Source organism: Stegodyphus dumicola, chromosome 2, assembly GCF_044657685.1.
Source record: "Stegodyphus dumicola isolate Sdum_Otavi_A_Nest chromosome 2, ASM4465768v1".
In the NCBI taxonomy this organism is placed as follows: Eukaryota; Metazoa; Arthropoda; class Arachnida; order Araneae; family Eresidae; genus Stegodyphus; species Stegodyphus dumicola.
In genome coordinates this window covers 83126659-83148189 of record NC_140769.1, presented here as the reverse complement: position 1 = coordinate 83148189, position 21531 = coordinate 83126659, and the positions used below count along the sequence as shown (strand labels likewise).

Sequence of the window (21531 nt, the reverse complement as noted above, 5' to 3'; positions counted from 1 at the left end):
TGATTTAATCTGGTATGATTCGTTGAATATAATGTAAAACATGAATTGTATATGCGATACAAGGTTTCTTTATGTTAAACATTACGAAATATTTGCTGTATATTAAACGAATAAACTTTCCTTATTTACAATCAATAATTTCATTCTTCAAGTTTTGTAGATTTTGCGTTACCATCACATAATCTGCAAAGTAATCTTTGATGAAAATCAAAATTTCCGTTGCTAAGAAGAATATGAAGCCACATGCTGTGCAGTTCACTAAATGGACTTCACCACTATCTTATTTCACTGTGATACATACAATGTAGCTGCTAGTTCGCATCACAGCCCAGCAGAATGCATTTAGCAATAAGATAACGATAAAGCTACTTTTTATATCCACGATATTTTAAAAATTCTAGAATTTGCGCAGATAATTTTAGACAGCATTTTGCAGAAAATCGCTTCAGTTCTTCACCCCATTAGCAACATCTACTCACTGGAATTCCATAATCTATTCTTCAGTTAGTTCAGATGACCAAACATTATATACAAATCGAAATTATTTGGTCCATAGTGACAACAATTTATTTTCCGGTGCAATTTTTTTTTTTTTATTTTTTTTTTTTTTATTTTTTTTTTGTGTGTGTGTGTGTGAAATGCAATCAAACGCAGATCTTCGAAAATATGAAAAATTAGGTTTTATGCAAAATCTGACTTTTCCAAATTACAAGAGGGCAGGTTTTGTTCTAAACTCGTATATCGAATTTTAATAAAAATTAAAGCTACTTTTATTGTTGCTTTCACGCAACTGCTATAACGCCCGCTTCAGTATTTTGAATATTACACTTGAGTAACTTCACTTTCCAATGACTGTTTGTTAAATCCATTGCGAACAAGTTGTCCATCCTTCTCATGTTTCATTACAGTGACAGCAGTGGATTGCTCCATTTCATGACATTTGACTTTTAGACCTTGCATTGACTCTGTCTTGCGTTCTCCTTGACGGCTGGAACCACCACGAGTAGTTTTGGGAAAGAAGCTGTTTTCAACATGCAACTGGGCATTTACTTCTCTGCCAGCAGCGCATGTAAAAGCCTTAGCGAAGCTCTTCTTAAAGTTGTCACTAAGAAAGGCGTACAATATTGGGTTAACAGCTGAGTTGGCGTATGAAAGACAACCAGTCAGCAGCATCATGGTGAAACTAAACGTATTCTGTCCAGAGTCAGGGGGCATGAATGTGAGCCACACTTGTGCACACCAATACGGCAGCCAGCAGATGACGTACACCGTGACGACAGTCAAAACGAGATACGTCACCTTCCGGTGCGTGCGTTTCTTCTCCTTGCTCTTATTTTTAGGCCCTACTCTTTTCAGCTTGCAAATGACGAGAAAATAAAAGACGAGTATTAGCACCAAGGGTAACGCAAAACCCAGAGTAAACGCATAAAGAGTGAAGGCCATTTCGCCATTCATATACGCGTTCTCTGGCCAGTATATATTGCAAGATATGTAAGGTCCAGTCTTGAGGATGCTGGCATACATGTAGATTGGGACCATCAATAAAGCAGATAATGTCCAAGCTGTGAGACAAATGAACTTTGCAATGAAGGGAGTTCGATATCTAGGGGACTGGATAGGATGACATACAGCTACATATCTGTCTGCACTCATGACTGTCAAAAGAAGACTGCTGGTGAACTGATTGATGCTTGTAGTAGTCATATAAACTTTACACATTACTCTACCAAATGGCCATGAGTGATAAATCATCGTTGTTAGAAGAAATGGCAATCCAATAAGAAACATTTCATCCGCAAGAGCCAAGTTTAAAATATACATATTGGTTACTGTTTGCATTTTCGAGAATCGTAGAACAACATAAATTACAAGAGTATTTCCACACAACCCAACTAAGCATACTAAACCATATAAAATTTTCGCAAATTGAACAATCAGCTCAGGCGGCCCGAGGAATCCATTCAAATCGTCCTCTGGCTCTTCAGAAAAGCTGCAGTTTGTATCATTGGGAATAAAAAATGGTAAAAGGCTAGTACAATTTGTCGACATGTTGTACAAGAGCAAAGCTACATCACTTAAACCAGCCATTCTCAAACAAAGAGCACTTAAAGGATAAAGAAGATTTTCACATATATGATCAATTTTTGTTGTTATTTTAACACCCAAAACCACATTTATTGATATTAATAGTTAAATAATAAGAAATATTGAATTTAAGATATGTTCATTTATTTTTCTTAAATATCTCTGTAAATGTCTTCCGCTAAACACATTGGCTATATACCATTGCTAAAACTCCATAATATATAAATCGAATATATATAAGTAGATAGTTCAAAAATACTTGAGAAACATCGGCAATCCACAGCAATACCTTAACGCTAACTGGGATTATAAGTTTAAATGAAATATCTTGCATACACTCAATATCGGGTACCTCTTAAGTAAATATTCCTTTTTTTGAATTAATATAGTTATATTAAGCGTATATTGAATTATAGCAGTCGCTATAATTCAATTTCTTTACCACTTTACTTTCAACTTCTAGAACTAATGTAGTCTGTAACTGAAATCTGATGGCATACGTAATTCCTTTCTAAATAAGGAATGGAAAATGCCTTGCGATTGACTAATAAAAAAAGAATTTCCTCATACAGTAAATTCGATTTGATGTCCAGTAATTTCTTCCTGTACTTTATCGAATCATTTGCTGGAATTCATATTTTCCTTCAAATAGTTCGATGTTCCAATCGACGATATTTCACGACACTTTCGCAATATTTTTTGGCAATCGCATTAGAATTATTTCAGTATTTTGTGAAGGAAACGTTATTGACCTGAATCGTTTCGAACCATCTAGATTATGATTTCCATTCGGAATTTTTTGACGCTTTTACTTTTTTGATTATATATTATCCTTATGATACTGTGAATAAAATACGTTCTCTTATTCAAGTTTTTGCATTTATTCTTTATCTCACCACAGAATAAATTGTGAGCGTGAGAATCTAAAGTTGATTATTCAACTTTCGAAGGTGAAAAGTAAATAGTCAGCAAGAATTCTATAAAAATAAAAGTTCCTGTACTTAATGAATTTATAAAATTATCTGTGTTACACTTAAAACTTTTCTAGGGCTTCAGATTTAAATTTAAGGTACGAGTATTTCTTCGTCAGCATTTATGTGTCTTCTAAGACAGTTAGAAGGAGAGAAGGCAAAAAATGGAATTATTGGAAAGTCTGGATGTTATATATTGATTGCAGTGATGCTGATACATCTCGATATTTTGAATTGGTATCTGCAATTTTCACGATGACATTCAGATTTTGTGAAAAATGTGCGCTTGTTTGCATTTAAAGTTATATTAAATGCTTTATTAGAGATATTTCTGTACTTCTTTCATCTTGAGAGTATAAATGGGGAAAATGCCAGTCGTTCTTGTCGAATAACCATTCATATTCTTCATTTGTACTTTCATTCTATGCCCGTCTTCAGTTTGCAAAATTCTATGAAGCTCCAGTCCTACAAAAGAAAGAAAAATTAAATGTAAACAAATGCGTGTTAGTTATTTATAAAAAAGCCCGATTTTGTAAAAAATAAATCTCATTCTGTTCCTAACAACAAATTTGTTTCTATAGCTATCATAAGAACTTTAACTGCTATAAAACTGTATTCTGCGTGTGTATAGATAACGTGAAAATTTAAAAAGAAAGAAAATGTTTTTAATAAAAAAATTTTTTACATAATTTTTAAAAATGCAAATGATTATCTCTGTGATCTATAATAATAATAATAATAATAATAATTACCAATAGTGTCTTTGTTAATACTTTTTCTGCTATTATTAGACCTTTCTAGTGAGAAAATACACTATGCATTTTATTACATGTCGCGTTCGAATAAGCAATCATTAGTCAAATATCTTCATTCTTCAAAAATCGCCGCAGTTCCTGATGATCGAAATTTGGGGGGAAGGAAGTACATTAAATTTAAGAAAAGAGCTTAGCAACCACGGACCTCTCGAATACTCGAACCACGGACCTCTCGAATACGCGTTGAGCTTGCTGACCACTAAACTACGAAAGTATGCTGATAAGGTGGGAGAAATACCTCATATATTCCCTCTTTTAAAGGGCAAACGGGGGTTTAGGGGATCCAATCGCCAAATCCTGGTGGTAAAGAATCATCATTCACCACCTTTCTGTTCGGGCACCACTGTAGAGACATTAGGTATTTTTGAAAGCAAGAGAGATTGAACAATGAGCAATGCCTTTGCCAGGACTCGAACCACAGTCCTCTCGAATACGCGTCGAGCGTGCTGACCACTACACTATGAAGGCCTGCTAAGAAGGCGGGAGAAATACCTTATAATTGAATGTGTTTCCAGACTGTTAATCAATACTACTGCATTGAAGTGAATTCGTGAAAAAATTAGGAAAAAAAAACGCCACAGTTGTGGAGTGATGGATGACTGTTGCACCAGGACAACGCCCGCTCACACGGCGCTATCTATCATGCAGTTTTGGAGCAGCAAAAACATTACTGTGATAGGGCATCCTCCTTATTTATCTGATTTGGCTTCATGCGATTTTGTTTTTATTTCCTTAATCTTAGTTAAATTAAATCTTACTTAAAGGGAATCCATTTTACCTCAGCTGAAGAGGTTCAGGCAAAATCGGAGAATCTCCTGAAGGGCCTTCCAAAAACTTCGTTACAGAAGTGTTACCAGGAACGGCAGCACCGAATGCAGAAGCGTGTGAATGCTGAAGGAAGATACTTTGAAGGTGATAATGTCCCGGAGAACTGATTCTGTAAGTACAATGATTTATTGGACCACTCTCTTTTTTGCGTCACGCCTTGTAAGGAAGATACTTTGAAGGTGATAATGTCCCGGAGAACTGATTCTGTAAGTACAATGATTTATTGGACCACTCTCTTTTTTGCGTCACGCCTTGTATAATATTATTATTACCAATTAAACCAAAAGCAAAATTCATTATAGAAGTTGTGTTTGTAAACAGATGACCGGTTATGAAATTCGGGGACTGTTGATGGCTAACGGTAAATAGTTATTTGTAATTGCCCCCAGTGTCTGTCTACACTAAACTTGAACAGATATAATGCATTTGGGGAAACTGTACATAAGATTTTTGCGTACGTTAGAGGGAGAGAATGGTTGGGAGTTCTGGAGAGTGATGACGAGTTGTATACTGAATATACTTTGCTTTCAGTAACTTAATACAATATTTTTTCGTAATCAATTGTAATCCAGCAGACTAATGAAAACCAGTCCGGGAACCAAATAATATATACTTTTTTTTCTATTTTCGGGTCACAAAATCGAGGTGCGTACTATACATGGGATACAAGGGATGTATGGGATCTTATTACATGGGAGCATCTTATGCAAGGATGAAACACTTCATAGGGAGTTCATTTCTGATATAAAACTGGTTAGATACCCAACAAATGGTGCTGACTAAATTCCATTTCATATATGGAAGGGCAGCTTTAAAATACTATCATGATATTTGAACAGAAATTGCACATAAATATGCACTAATACTTAAAAATATTGTTACGAATTTGGTATTTAAAAAGCTAATGTTAGTTCAATTATAATTTAAATGGTTTTATTTCTCGCGCAGTGCAGCGCGTGACGAATATTAAAAGAAAGCTAAGCCGGAGAATTGAAAATACAAGAGCGCGTGCATTAAATAAATAAATATCTCTTTTTGATTTCGAGAAAGTACTGGAAAATTCTAGCGCGTGATTTTAAACTCTTATAAAAGGAGGAAAACATCTCAGTTCGTAGGAGTTGCTTAGTTTGTTGTTGTTTAGAAAACTGCTCTTGTTGATTGTAGCGAATTCGCGGATTAGCGTTCTTTAGCTGTTTTGAATTACGTTCTATTGGACATTTGAGTAGTTAAAAGAAAACTACTGTGAGATATTGTAATACTGCATGATAATTTGAGAAAATTTAAGCATTTTTGTTGTGATAATAATAAATTTTTGTTCATTTTTCATCGGACTTGTGCATTCATTTCATAACGAACCCGTACGCACGCAATAATATATAAAGCGCAACACTTACAAATATATAAACCACATGCAAACACAAAAATTACATATAAGCGCATAAAACACATACAAGGAATACAATTACTCTAGCAGTTATAAATACATAAAATACTTATAAACATATAAATCATATATATGCACATAAAACACGTATTAATCAAAAATTCGCGACATAAATACGTATTAAGTATCATGTGTGCATTAATGTCGTATTACATGTATAATACGACATAAAAATTACGTACGTGCTTCCATTTCACATTATTTTTATGTCACTGTGCAGATCTTAAGTCTGAATAATTGAAAATTAATGCTAACGAAAGTTCAAACACGTAGTATAGTTTGAAGAAACACATAAAAACGCATATACTGGCGCTTAAAACATGTCTGATCTAAGTGTAAAAACGTGTCTTCAAATTAAATTGAAATGCAGACAGGTACCGTATGATGCACGTATCCGGAACCAGAGAAGTATCTAATATACAGACAAAATAGTTGCAGGAAGATTAAATAATCGTTGATATCGGATCGCTAAGCGTAAAAATGCGTGCAGTTCTACAATGCTACAGCAGAAAGGTATACAATTACATGAAACTACAGCCGAAAGATACACACAAATGGAGCATGTCATCTAAGGAGACAGACTATCATATCACATAGTGTTAAACATAGAAAATGCCGTGGTTCGGAAAACAAATATTTATTACTGAGATATGTAGAGATACACGCAGAGTTACATGCAAAGAAGTACAAGCAAGCAGAGATGAGCATAAGCAGAGATAAGCTGGTTCATCTGGATCATAAATTTAAAGTCTGGCCTCTACTACAAAGAGTAATCACCAGTAGATATCTTGGCTCTTGGGCTCTTACTTTATTTTGTTTTTCAATCAAAGGCACACTGTCTTGTGTACCGCGTCCTGGGGACGAAAAAACTAAGAAACACTGGTGGCAAGTCAGGAAAATCATTCCTTCGTGAAAGTTCAAGCATTTAAACAAAGATGCTGAAATTAGTCCATTTAAGCAATAATGCCTTCGTAAATACATGAGTAGGTGCGGCTGAAGACTTACACACAGTTAGCAGCTACGTGAGCGTGCATAGAGCAGGAGAGACAAGTACATCGTAAAGTCACAACATAAAGTCAAATTCAGATTGATCCTTGCTTTAAGCAGAGCAGTTATGATAATGAGACGTAAAAAGCTGATATCTAAAATATATGTAATTAAAAAAAATTAGCTGGGATTATTCTAACTGAACTTCAGAGAGTAAGTAATTTCCACGTTCGTAAATATTTAAATTACACAGTTCAGTGGCTTTGCAAATCAAAGTCCGTTGAAGAAACACGAAAAGCACATTTTAAAATAACACCAGACTTGGCTATACACAAAAACAGTGCACAGTTCGCTTTGATAAGATACGAAAAAAAAACGAAATATTTACATTATGTACATCACTACTACCGTGGGTTGTGGTGGATGGAACGTGGGCGTTTTACAACACTCTCCTGAGTGGGATCGTATGTAGTAAGATTTTTTATGGCAGAGTAGGGAGAATTTTGCATACTTGTGAAAAAATCGTGTGCTGTGGTCAGAATCTGTTCCTGAATTGGTAGAATTTTTAACTCTTCATAGAGCTGCGAGTTTCTTATAAACCAGGGTGCATTTGTAATAGATCGAAATATCTTGTTTTGTAACACATTCATCTTCTGTCTGTCTGTTTTCGTTGCTGTAGCCCAGGCCGGCACGGCATACAATAAAACTGGGCGAATTAAGGTGATATAAAGTGTTCTTTTAATTTTTAAATCCAATTTAGAATTTTGTCCTAATAACGGGTAGATGGCCATGAATGCTGTGTTAGCTTTATTGGTCGCGTAAGTCACATGATCATGAAAACAGAGAGTTTTATCAATATGCACTCCAAGTTATTTGTACGAATTTACAACAGGAATTGGGTTATTGTCAATTTTTACGTCAATATTAAGCGGGAACAATTTTTATACCGTCTGTAAATCACTATGTTACATTTAGAAGGGTTCACTTTAATCTTCCATAGCTTGAACCATACATCTATTTCATTAATTTGTACTTCAGCTTGTCTACAGCATTTTGACGGTTCAGGGAGTTAGTTAAAACCACGGTGTCATCAGCATACTTTAAAACAATTGAAGAGAAAGGCTGAGGCATGTAACTGACAAAAATGCAAAATAATTTTGGCAAAAGTACGCTTCCGTGTGGGACGCCTTTGTACATTACTTTCTTGCTGGAGAGAGAATCACCGCATCTAACTTGAAAAGTTCTTCTTTTGAGAAATGAAATAATCAGTTTTAGAAAGCTATTAGGAAGTATGCAGTTTGAAAGTTTGTACACAAGTCCTGCATGCCACACTCGATCGAAAGCTTTTTCGAAATCGAGGTAGCATGCAGCGACTGCGGTCTTTTTCTGGAAATTAAAGCAATATATTCTATTAAGTTTAGGATTTGGTGTGTGGTACAATGGCCTCTCCTAAATCCAAATTGGTTTTCGTCAATAATTTTCAATATTTCAAGGTGAGAGTCAAACGGTCATTTAAAATTCTCTCGAAAACTTTTCCTATTGCCGGGAGTAAACTAATCGGTCTGTAGCTTGTGACTTCATGGGGTTTTTTTTTCCTGGTTTTAGTATCGTAATTATAATTGAATGTTTCCATTGCTGAGGGAAATATGTGAGTCGAATGCATGCGTTAAATATGTTACAAAGTAACACAATACAGTTTCTTGGAAGTGCTTGCAGAGCCTCATTGTTTACGTTGTCGTACTCTCTTGTCTTCCGTTTTTTGAGTTTTTCAATAATGCTTTGAACTTCGTTTGGAGAAGTGAATTTAATGAAGTTAGAATTATGCCGGAATTTTATATTAACTATTTCTTGCTTAACTTCTTCCTCGTGTTCGTAATTTTCTTCTTCGTGTTTATTGAAAACTTTACTTAAGTTACTTGCTAGAATTTCTGCTATGTCGTATTCTGAGTAGATTGTGTGACCCATGTAGTCGATCGGATGCAGATGTTGCGCTCGGATATTTCGGAGAGATCATGCGATTTTCCAAACTACATTTGGTTCTAAATCCATGTTTTCAAGGAGTGTATCCCAACTTTTGGATCTATGGTTAATAATTTCTTGTTTAATCTTTCTTGAAAGATAATTAAAGTGTGTTTTATCTCTTGGGTTTCTTGTCATTTGCCAAATTTTTCTTCTGTTATTTCGCTCCTTTATTAGATTTAAAATGTGCTCCGGAAGGTTTTCGCTATCATTTCTCTTACTGGTGAAGGTAGCGTTTTTAATGGCGGCTTGAATCTTGGTATTAAGATTATGAACTGCGTTTTCTAATTTAGCGCAATTATTTATTGAGATTCTGCAGGGAATGCTAGTCATGTGGTTTTTGAAAATTTCCCAATTAACTTTTTGTTGGGATTTTTGCAGTGGTGGATATACTCCATAAAAGTCAAAAAGAACGGGTCTATGATCAGAAGCTAAATCATCTTTGACTTCCAGATAAGGTGTTGCTGAAATTTTTTTTTTTGATAGTGATATCAAGAACTTCTCCGCTGCCGTTGTGGTGATATCTCGTAGGGATATCCGGAGCAAGTATTCTAATATTGTTCCTTTGGGTGTAATCGCTAAGAATTTGGCCATTTTTGTTAATGTTTCTGCTGTTCCAAATGTAGTGTTTCGCATTTAAGTCGCCCGCTACTAAGGTGGGAAAATTTAAGTTTGTAATTTTATCTAAGTCCTGTGCTCTGAGTGCATTATTTGGAGGGTTGTAAGCAGCAATGATGAGGTAAGGCTCGTTAAATCCTGTGTAAATTACTGCGGCCGTTTTTTCTAAATTTCCAGTATTGGGGATTTTGAATCTGGTGTGCTTGAAATAAATTTTAATGATTAAGGCAGTGCTTCACCTCTATTATGACTTCGGTCGTTACGAAGATCGCTGTATCCAGGAATATTTGTTCTATTGCTTGGTTTTAAATGCGTCTCGTTGATAATCATAACATCAACATTATATTTTCTCAAGTAATGAATTATTTCTTGAAACTGACTGTAAACGCCGTTTGCGTTAAAATACGAGATTCTTAAAAAGCTTGTACTAGCTGAAATCAGGTTCGGGTTATGTGTTGAGGGCCTAAAATTCATAATTCAGGCTTGAAAAGTAATCAAACGCGGAAATGCCGACTTCTAACTTTTCGAATATAGACTTGGCAGTCTTGAATTTAGTAAAAAATTTCTTAACTTGCATAATTTGGATTTTCACCCATTCAAAGAAAGAATGTTCTTTTTGATTGGTGGTTTCTGCGTTATTGTTATTTTGGCAGGTAGCACGGATTTCCTGTGCACTACGGCTGGGTAATTTGGGGAAATCTCCAGGATTAAGTTTAAATTGATCTTTATCAGCTTTTTCTGCACTTCTTTTGCAGTTTTTTCTTCCTCAATGCGTTTTTGGGTATTAATTGGGTATTTTTTACAATCACGGTAGGAAGAAACGTGATTTTCTCCACAAAGAACACAGATGGGAACATGGACACCTTTTTGCGTTTTGCATAAGTGCGTCTCGTGGTTTTCTGCGCATTTTAGGCACCTAGGAGTGTAGTTGCACAGGTTCCGAGCAGAGATAAGCGGTTACAGAGGTCATATATATATATATAAGCTAGAGCAATGATACAGAGGTCATATATATATATATAAGCTAGAGCAATGATACAGAGGTCATATATATAACTTTACAACAGATCATGGTTTAACAAATCATAAACAAGACTCAATAAATAACCAATCAAAAATAACATAAAGAATGAGATTAAGTTTCAGAATAATTCGGACTTGACTGAAAGCTAATGTATGTATCGGACGTGACAGAAAGCTGTACTTCTATTAAAAAATAAGAATGCGATTACAAATATCTCAACGCATAGTAAAAGGGCCGTAGCTAGAGGGGGCAAGGGGGCATCTGTCTCCGGGCGCAGAATCCAAGGGGCGCCAAACTGATGTTACGACATATTAGAATTAAATGTTTTCCATCTTTGGCAAGCAGTAGGGGGCGCGAAATCTTCAGTTGTCCCTGGGCGCTGAAAACCCTAGCTACGACTCTGCATAGTAAGACTATGTTTGTGGTATTTGAATATGTCAAAGCTACGAGGGTTATCTACCAAAGAAAAGGAATTCTTTCGTGGAGAAGTTTTAAAGTAAAACTATCTAATATTCACGTTACACATGGGAAAAACCAAGAAAACCAATCATGCAGCCAACCCATTCACTTGGGTTTTGAACAGAAACCAGGTCGAAATAGCAGTATTCAGTGGTCTTAACCCCTCGGCTACTGATGGGCTCACATAATAAGAACACATGTTTTGTAAACAATGACGAAATGGTTTAGTGATATTTCTAATCGCCCATAGAGACCTATGAAATGTTTAGCCTTGCAGTCTGCCATTTTTAGAGATACCAAAACAATTCGCCAAAAATTTGTCAAAACCCTCAACTGCTCCAAATTACAAAATTTACAAGAAATTTAAAACGATAAGTCAATTCTTTAGTAAGTAGACTATAATACCCTTAAAGGTTAGTTTAATTTACCTTTACACAAGGCTATTTGAACTAATTATTGAGATATTTAATCCACACAAAAACACCTCGAAATAAATTTATGTAAATTTAATAAATAATATCGTCTTCGGTAATAGAAGTTTTGACTGGAGATTAATCTTTTCTTGCAGTTGAAAAATCGCATTACAAATTACAATAGGGTGTTGTTTTGAACATTGGCTAAATAAAATTGAGGTACAGTAAATATACATTCTCAATAGTTAATATAAATTTTAATGGATTACTTATAAAATTTATAAATATTAGATTATATTTGTAGCCTTTCCACAAAATGTTTTTCAGTTACATCAGAAAATATCTTATTTTGTTTAATAATAGCATACAATGCTCTTTTTAAATATAATTGTGTTATTTGGCAGTTTTCTGAATTTTTAATAGTAGAGTTTCGATTTAAACTGAATTCTAATCTAACAACAATGCTCCCGAATGATGCTGAAACGAATGCTTATTGTGGGAATATTATGGGAAGCACAGATTTACTTGAATTAATATTGATGTGGTGTAAAAAATTCTATCACTGAAAACTTTGGAATATGTAATATTCCTTTGTTTTATCCCAGTCTAATAATACTTTTGTTATAAAGACAACAGCAATTGCCAATATAATTAAGTTATTATTTTCAACAGAGGAATATTTTAGAAAATAATGCTTTCCCTGTCAGGAAAATCAAAATGAAATATCCACGGATTTTACAGTTTAGAGATCTATATTTCTACGACTATTCTATTATTAGAAAAATTATTTCTAAATTCCATTTAATAGGAAATCAAAAGTTTATTGCAAATTTAAGAAGCAACTGATATAAACTTTGAATGGTTAACAATCCTTTAACAACTAGCAGTACAGTTGCTACTAGAGCTTCAAATATACATCAAATCTATTCCAGATATTATATATGTATATTATATATTAAACACACTGCCGTTCAAAAGTTAAGAAGCAACATGGTTTTCAAAGGTCACCATTCTAAAAATATCAGTAACGTTTAAATTCACAATTCATATGCATGACAGTAACGAAGTTTAAGAAAATATATGCAAAAACAATAGCTACCACTTTTATTTTATAGAAATGAATACTTGTATAGGAGTTGAAGAAAAAAGGGGACAATTGCAATTTTTTTTTTTTTTTTCATGAGTGTTTGATATTTTGTTGTTATTGCAATTTTGTGAAAATTATCCAGGATGGTCTATCAAAGTCCAGGAGAAATTGTTTGCCTGATTAGTTGAGGTGGCAGGCGATCGGATGGGTGGAAATGGGGATGTCATAAGCTGATGCTGCTAGACGTCTTAATGTCTTTCGTAGTGTGGTCCACCGACTGTGGAATCAGTTTGCACCCGAGGAGTGTCTAGAAGATATATTCCAGGCAGACCTAGAGTTGCAACACCTGCAGGAGACCGTCATTCAGCTCTTTCGATCCGAAGGAGGAGTAACATTACTGTGCCTCAGCTCCGGGCAGATCATTTAGTGGCAACAAAAACAAGAATCTCAGCTACTACAGTGCGCAGACGCTTGCACAATACAGGTCTGTATACAAGAAAACCGGTTGTTTGTATCCCTTTGACCCAAGGACACAGAGGTGCCCGTTTATGGGCAAGAGAACACGTCTAATAGACCAGTCAACATTGGGAGTCTGTTCTCTTCATAGACGTATATAGGTTCACATTGGAGAGTGATTCAGGTCGTCAGCTGATCTGGAGGGAACAACGCTCCAGATAATACCTATCCTACATTGTGGAAAAACACAGTTACAGAGGTGATGTAGGTGGTTTGGGCTGAGGTGGTGGAATAATGGTTTGGGCTGAGATCTCTTTCGGTGGTCACAGTGCTCTTCACGTGCTCCATGGAGAAACTTCGATAAGTGTGAGATATCGAAAGGATATTCTTGATCAATATGTCTGCCCATATGCCGCTGCTATTGGTCCTGGATTTCCTCTGGACGACATTGCGCGACCGCACCGAGCTCGGGTTTCTGAAGAATATCTTGAGGGTCACACTATGGAGCGGATGGAACTGCCAGCTCAATCCCCAGACCTAAATACGATAGAGCATCTTTGGGACTACCTTGTTAGAGCTTCTGATTTAAGGTCCTCATCCTTGGTCGTTACTTGACCTTAGACCAAGCTTGAACATAGATTACTCCGTGTCTGGTCTTTGTTTCCCATTTCACTGACTGACCGCTTAATTAACAGCATGGAACTTACTGCCGCCAATGTATTGCAGCTAGGGTTGGACACACTCCTTATTAGAACCCATTTTTGTCATGATACCACCCCATTTTTTCTTAAAAAAAACTGTGATATACTGTTTCTCAAAGGCTGGATTTCTCTGCAAAGAGCGCAATTCTTTCTTGTAATTCATGTTTGAGTTGAACTTTAGAAACATTCTGTGTTGCATTCATTAAAGAACTGTTTAGTGAACCTGTCTTGCAAATTTCTTTTTCTATGTTGCTTCATTCTAAAATTAGACACAAAAAAAACTTGCTGTTCCTTAACTTTTGGAGGGCAGTGTGAATTGTACATTAGAAAAAATAAATCAAGTAAGTAAGAAATGGATAAAATTTTTATATTAATAATTATAATGAATATAAATCGTTATAAGGCTTCCAAAATATTTATTTTCTAGCTAAAGATAACAAAAGCCTGCAAAAGTACTACTAAAAATATACTCCAACGGTAAGGTATTAGAGTATTTTTCCAAGAAGTAAAATTATTCTTTAAAATATAACAGAGGGTATTTAAAAAAGTATTGATTTTTTAGTCTGCTACATTGAAACTGGAAAGCAAAATCCGCAAAATAAAGCTTTTTTGGGGAGACATTTCCGCATTAATTCCATGAAGACGTAAAAAATATAACAGGAACAAAAGTACAATTCCATAATAAGAGCAAACTTGGTTAAGTTTTTTTTAATACAAAAACATTTGAAAACAAATATTAATTATTAAGTTAAAAATGCAAATTACAAGCATTTTTTCATTGCCTAAACTACAAAAATAAATAAGAAAGTTGAAAGATATTAATTTTCGCAAACTGAGCTCTTTGCTAATTTAAGTTATGAATCTGAATGTAATTAAAATAAGTTCGAAATTAAAGTTTTTTCCCTGTTTTATTTCTGATATTTTTAAGCTTCTTAAAATAATTTTATAGACTACATTATTTCATGTAATGTAAGGTAAAGTACATTAATGACTAATGTAAAATATTAATGATGCTGTCATTAACTAAGTTTTTAAATAAACAGTAGATAGTATTAACAAATATATTCTCAGTTACGGACTATTTTTAAAATAGGCCGTTTCTTGGAAACCTTTCGAAACAAGCATCATCAGAGAGGACGCTAAATTTTATAATTAAAAAATAAATGAATTTTTTGTATTTTGTTTCAAACTTTGCTAAAACGAAACGAACCAAACCAGCAACCACTGTGGCATGCATGTTATTTAAAAAATGCTTCTTTTCTTAGAGTTGGTTGCAGGTTCCGTGCTGTAATTCTTATATCAGTCTAGGTATAAAAGAACATGGTTTACACGTGTTAAAATTTGTGCATTTTACTTTATAGAAAAACTAAAGATATAACACCTTTTAAAACAGGCATTAAAATTTAATATTTTTCCTCATTTTCTTTAAGTAAAAATATTTTGCCTAAACTTTTAATTGCCAAATCCTTAAATAAGAATATTTTGCCTTAAATGCGCACATGGTTTTTTTTATCAAATATTTACTTAGCACTTACATATTTTCAATGTTAATATTTTCTTAGCAATGTCTTCGTCGACTTTAAGTCTCCGTTAGTCATCTTTGTCTATCCATATGAGTTGTGAATAAATATCATGTGGTCTTTGCCAATGTTTATCAAATTTGCAAGATTTCATGTTTGGGGCTTAAATACTCCTGCTTCTAAACATTTACGAAACTGTATTCTGTCTACATGCAAAATATTGTCATCATCGTAACAAATCCAATTTGATTTGCATTAAAAGAATACTCTTCTATCTAGAATACGAATAAGTACATAAAAGTAGTGTTTTGTGTTTCAGTAAAGTAATATTGAAAAACAAAAATAGTATTAGCCAGTAAAGAACGATTCATAATTATCTTCGCAGTTTCAAAAGCTTACAACAAAATAATTATAGTTAACACAACGAAAGATCCATAGCAATACTTAAAGAATATCTTTAAGTTTATATACGAGATAGGTATCACGAGATTATAATTTTAGCCAAGTAGCAATATAATGGAAGCATGGCATTGCATACCGAGCATAAATTATACCGTACCTTACAATTCGCTACAAATTGAGTTATTGCAACGATACAAGCCAGATTTTGTGCTAAATATCAAAAAACGCATATACAAAAAAGATAACTCTCAACAACAAGGCGCATGGCTATCTGAGGAATGCAATACTCATAAAGCCTGTTGGGATTGTGGGCTGAAATCCACTACATCACCAGGGTTTCACCCATACGTTTTTTTCCCTTATTTTTGCTATTGTCAATGCACAATATATTTGAAAACTGCTTCAGGAATTATGAATTATTGCCACAATATATTGCTACCAAGTAGTATCATTAAAAGAATTTCTTACATATCAGATATTTTCACCCGATTTCATCATAGAAGTGTTTCTTTAAGTTTTCTTTCAAAATGCTTAAGCAATCAGACAGCGAGTATTATTTTTAACGAATTACGAGTTAAAAATAGAGGCCGAGGAAAAAAGATCTGTTTGAAAAGTCATGAATGTAACATCCGAAGATTGTATCACCCCGAAATTTTAAAAACCAAACTGCTTTGGATTTAATTAGTGACAGTTAATGTCATTTAATTAACTGTTATTTAATGCCAATTTAAATTAATTAATTAACAACTTAATTAACATTTCACATTACTAACGTCTTCATGATAAGAAGAGAACGAAATGCTTGACAATATCAAGACAGAACTCTTAAATATTTGAGAATTCAAAAAAAGACTCGGAAAAAAATACTTTTCAGCTCGGCTGTATTTTATTTTTTTAGTTCTTTTGAAGAGTTACTATAATGATGAGGTTTCCTTTTTGTTATCCCATATTACCCTCATGTTAGTTTGATATTTGTTTTCTCCCAAGGAACAGTTTAAACATCGTGAAAATGAAATTACACTGCTTAAAATTAACAAATTAAAATTGGGCTAAAAACAATTCGAAATTCTTTACTGATAAATATACTTTTCGAACGTATAAAAATTTTCTGTAAATTCTTATTCACATATTTTTGGACGATAAAAGAAAATATTTATAAGAGATTTAAAATAATTATCAAGTATCAAAGATTAAGCATTGTTAAAATAACGAACATTTTTAAGATTATAAAAGAGACCTCTGAGATCTTACTTTTCTGAACTTTGAGCATATCAAAGCAATTTCTGATATTGTAATGATTTGACAAGAACATCAGCATTATTTACATTAGGAACCACAAACTGATGCTTTACCATTTAATTGATTTTAACGTTCAGTATAAAGCTCTTAGTTTACTACATTTAGATTTTTACCAAATGCTCTAATACTTTTTCAAAATACGAGAGTTATACTTTTATTTTCAAGATACAGTTTAACTTGAATGCTAGACATGCACAGTATTCGTAATAAACATTAAAATATACTCATTTTTAAACGTTACTTAATTTTACAAGTAAAATCCATTGAGACATATATGATACATGTTCGCACGAAAAATATATAAAAGGGCTAAAAATTTGATTCGAAATCCTATTTCATGCAGCACGAACAAGTAATCGCACAGATGATTAGCTTGTGGTAAATACAAGCATATGTGTGCTGTTCTCTAATCTAAATACTTAATCGAAAATCCTAACTTTATAAGTAGAAATTATAAATTATTTTAGTAAATAATTGTTTTGACTAAATTCTCCGTCAAATTTAGTAAGTTAACTATCAAGCGTTGTGGTTCAAACTAACAAAAACATACTGAACACAATATTAATTTAATTTCAAAAATTTGGTTTAAAGAATACTTCGAAGAAACATTGTTAGGCCCACTTTCAAAATATCCCATGATTTACTTTATGCAAATGGAGTTTATTACAATATTTATAGAAAATTAAATTAAACATTTCATGGAATGTTAAATATTATATTATTCTAACAGATTCGCTACTAAATTCAAATTATTATTAACATGATCTTATCTAAAGTAAACATCAATATCATATTGTTTCAATTTGATTTCTACAGTGTCTTTGGATGACTTCCAAGCGTCACGATCATTAACAACCTGACAAAAATGGAAAAGATATTGCTTAACATATTGCAACTTGAGGTGCATTTTGACAATAAAAGAACACAGGGGAAAAATTATTTATTTATTGCATCGATACTCTAAGTATTTATAAAAATTACCAATTAAACAAATTATAAATTATATCTAAGAAGTATTTGTATGAAACTTATTAATAAATATTATATTGTCTTTACACTATTCAGTTTGTTTCATTGATATACAATGTACGTTTGTAATTTGGAAGATAACTAAGGACTTCTGCAGCAAGAGTCACAGCTGATTTCAGATTTAGTAATTCGCTAGGACGTTTTGATAATTAACGCTGTAGCAGTGGTACATAACGTAATGTAAAGCTAAAACGAAAAAAAAGAACCTAACGTGTAGATGTTTCTATAAAACACTCATTCATCTTGAACATAACATAAAGCTATGCATACACCATACATCACCCTACCTATAATGTGTAAACACTTAGACAGATGTTTAATTATATTAACAGATGGTTATTTCAGGTCTGAAAATCTTCTTCGCTATAGCAGTGGTACGTAACGTAATCTAGAGCTAAAACAAAAAAAGGACCTAGCGTGTAGATGCTTCTATAAAACACTCACTCGTCTTGAACATAACATAGCGCTATGCGTACACCATGCATCATCCTACCTACAATTTTAAAGCACTTATACAGATGTTTTATTATATTAAGAGATGGTTATTTGAGGTCTACAAATCCTCTTAACGCTATAGCAGTGGTACGTAACGTAATTTAAAGCTAAAACAAAAAAAACAAAACAAAAAAAAAAAAAAACCTAACATGTAGATGTTTCTATAAAACACTCAATCATCTTGAACATAACATAGCGCTATACATACACCATGCATCATCATACCTATAATGTGTAAGCATTTAGACAGATGTTTAATTACATTAACAGATGATTACTTGAGGTCTACAAATCCTCTTTTTCCTCTAATGACGTGATAATTAAAGATATTATAAAAAACTGCATAAAGGAGTTGGTTATCTTTCAGAAAGTATTTGTTTTTCTCTGCACATCAGCGATATTTTTACAATCGATTTAAAGAAAGAAACAAAGCTACTGATTAAAAAAATGAAGAACAAAAAATGCTGGAAAGTGAAATTTGCTTGCTGTAAAACAGATATAATATACAGTAATTCATAATTTCATCCTGTGGTTTAAAAATTATATAGAGCAAATATAGAAAAAACGTGCATAGCTATAAATAAAGAATATAAATTTGAACTTTTAGCAGACCCTAATACTTAATTGTAGATTTAGGTGTTAATAGGCAATCAGAACGCTACTTCGCAGTATGGTTTACGCTGGTGAATACAATACTTATTGCATCATAAAAATCGCAATCAGTTGTGACGATACAACATTTATTTCCTATGGAAATTTAACGGAAACAGTTTCAAACAAGGGATTTCGTGTATGGTATAAATAATTTGAAGGATACTGGCTGCTTGCTCGCTGCGAAACTGTTAAGTATTACTAAAAGTGTACGTACCACCTTCTAGGGGACCAGTGAGTATATTCAGAACTTTAAGAATTCGTCATGAGCTGATATGCCTCTTTTTGGTGAAATTTTAGCAATAATCATACCAGGCATTTTCGAAATAACAAAGATTATAAACCTCAAGTACAAGGTGGTTACAATTAAAGTGACCCTATTCAGACCTCTGTAGAACCGGTTCTGCCCATAGGATTTTTATGAAAGATGGTATATACATTACATAGACCATGCGGAAAAGATTTCTTCAATAAAAAAATAATTCAAATTTTTGGCCCCCAGGTGGCAATTTTCAAAACTCTCTCATGCAAATTAGTCAAACCTATAAACAGCCTTCCAGTCAGAGCGAGAAAATCATTCTGCGTGCCTTTGTCATTGCTAATCATACTTTTACAGAAGAAAGATCGAGCTTTACTGGCAAAACTGTCTTATGAGAATGGCAGCAATATCTTAGCTGCACTGAGTAAATATCGTCGTTTAAAGGGATTGCGAAAAGGCACCATGTCAAAAAATGGTTTGAAGAAGATGATTATGAAATTCGAAGAAACTGGAGATATGCGTGTGCTGCCAGGAAGAGGGCGGACACTGGTTGCGAACAAAACTGTCGAAGAAGTCTCTACTGGTGTGGTTAAAAGAGGCTCCACTTCCCGCTATTCTTCAGCAACTGCTTGATCGGCGTCAAGTGATCTGGCAATTCCTTGGACGACAGAAACGAAAAATTATGTGATCCACTTTAAAATGATATCCATATAAGATGCTCATAGTGCAAATGCTGCAACCTCAAGACCACCGAACACGCTGTCAATATGCCTGCCAATTTTTGGCGAGAATGGATGTTGACGAGGCGTGGCTTTCTATAGTCAGATGAGGCTCACTTTTCATTAGATGGAGTTATGAATAATAAAAATTGCCGCACAAGGGGTGCTTCACCTCCTAATATCTTTCACCAACAACCCCTGCATTCTGATTACGTCACTGCGTGGTGTAGATTTATTGCCGATTTTATCCTCGGACGGTTTTTCTTTCAAACTCTTGTTCCTCAAAGTCCTAAAACGTGCTCTGCCACGAATGCATGGTACAGTGAACTCCTTCGATAGCAAGTCATGCCTGCTTTACAAGCACTTTCAACACATACTTGATATCAATAGAGCACGCGTTTAACACACTATGTAACCGAATAAATTTGTATGATGTCGACAGACCTTTTTGTTCTTCTTTAAGCGTCACAATTCACCCTGGAGGTTAAAATTTGAACTAATTTGTTATTGCACAAATCTTTTCCCAGTTGTCCATATAACGTATAAAGTTTCATTAAAATTCAGTACGTAGAACGGACTATAGAGGGTTCTGAATAGGGTCACTTAAATTATAACCACCCTGTATAACAATTTCAATAAAATTAAGTAGATATTTTGTGCGTCAAAAGAAAGGACACTATTATTCATATCAGCTTAAAAAAGTAACGCAGGACATAACTGTGAAAATTACAGAGTATATGCCTTAAGAACGAACCTTCTAGATTAGGTTTTACTTAACATGGTAGAGTTTCATTTTAGCATGTGAAAACGTACCTCAAGCAGGCATCATCATTCTATGATGACATGTTCTGAGCATTTGCTCAAGAAACTCACTTATGAAACAAGATTCATAAATTTGTTGACTTCCTCATGGCACATTGGAATAATCTCGAGACATTTCCTTAATATTTTTACTAATAAAATGCTTTTATTATTGGACTGTATTACGGCAAAGCACACTAAGTCATCTGCTTGAATGAGAGGTATGCTTTTTTGGAATACGTTCTAATGGCACAGGAATCTCATGAAAATCTCATTCAACCAGCACATTTGATAGGATTTGAGCCGCAGTCTTATGGCCATTGGTTAGTCTTCCCTCTAATGAAGTTAAGATCAGTTAAACTCAGAGTAAGCCATGGTATAGGTTTAACACAACTTTCTAAATGTCCGTGTTTGAATTCGGTAATAATTATTCGAGAAACATTTCAGAT

At 33.8% G+C, this 21531-nt stretch overlaps 1 protein-coding gene across 6 annotated transcripts in view; it reads right to left on the bottom strand.

Annotated features, from left to right (window-relative positions):
- Positions 1 to 582: 582 nt before the first annotated feature.
- LOC118184750 (somatostatin receptor type 2-like) overlaps positions 583 to 21531 on the bottom strand; it is a 512152-nt gene continuing 491203 nt past the window's right edge. For all 6 annotated transcript variants that reach the window (XM_085810824.1, XM_085810825.1, XM_085810827.1 and 3 more), the window contains one exon: positions 583 to 3521. In XM_085810824.1, the coding sequence (XP_085666950.1) occupies positions 823 to 2088 (1266 nt within the window). In that variant the 5' untranslated portion in view covers positions 2089 to 3521 and the 3' untranslated portion in view covers positions 583 to 822. The remainder of the gene's footprint in view (positions 3522 to 21531) is intronic.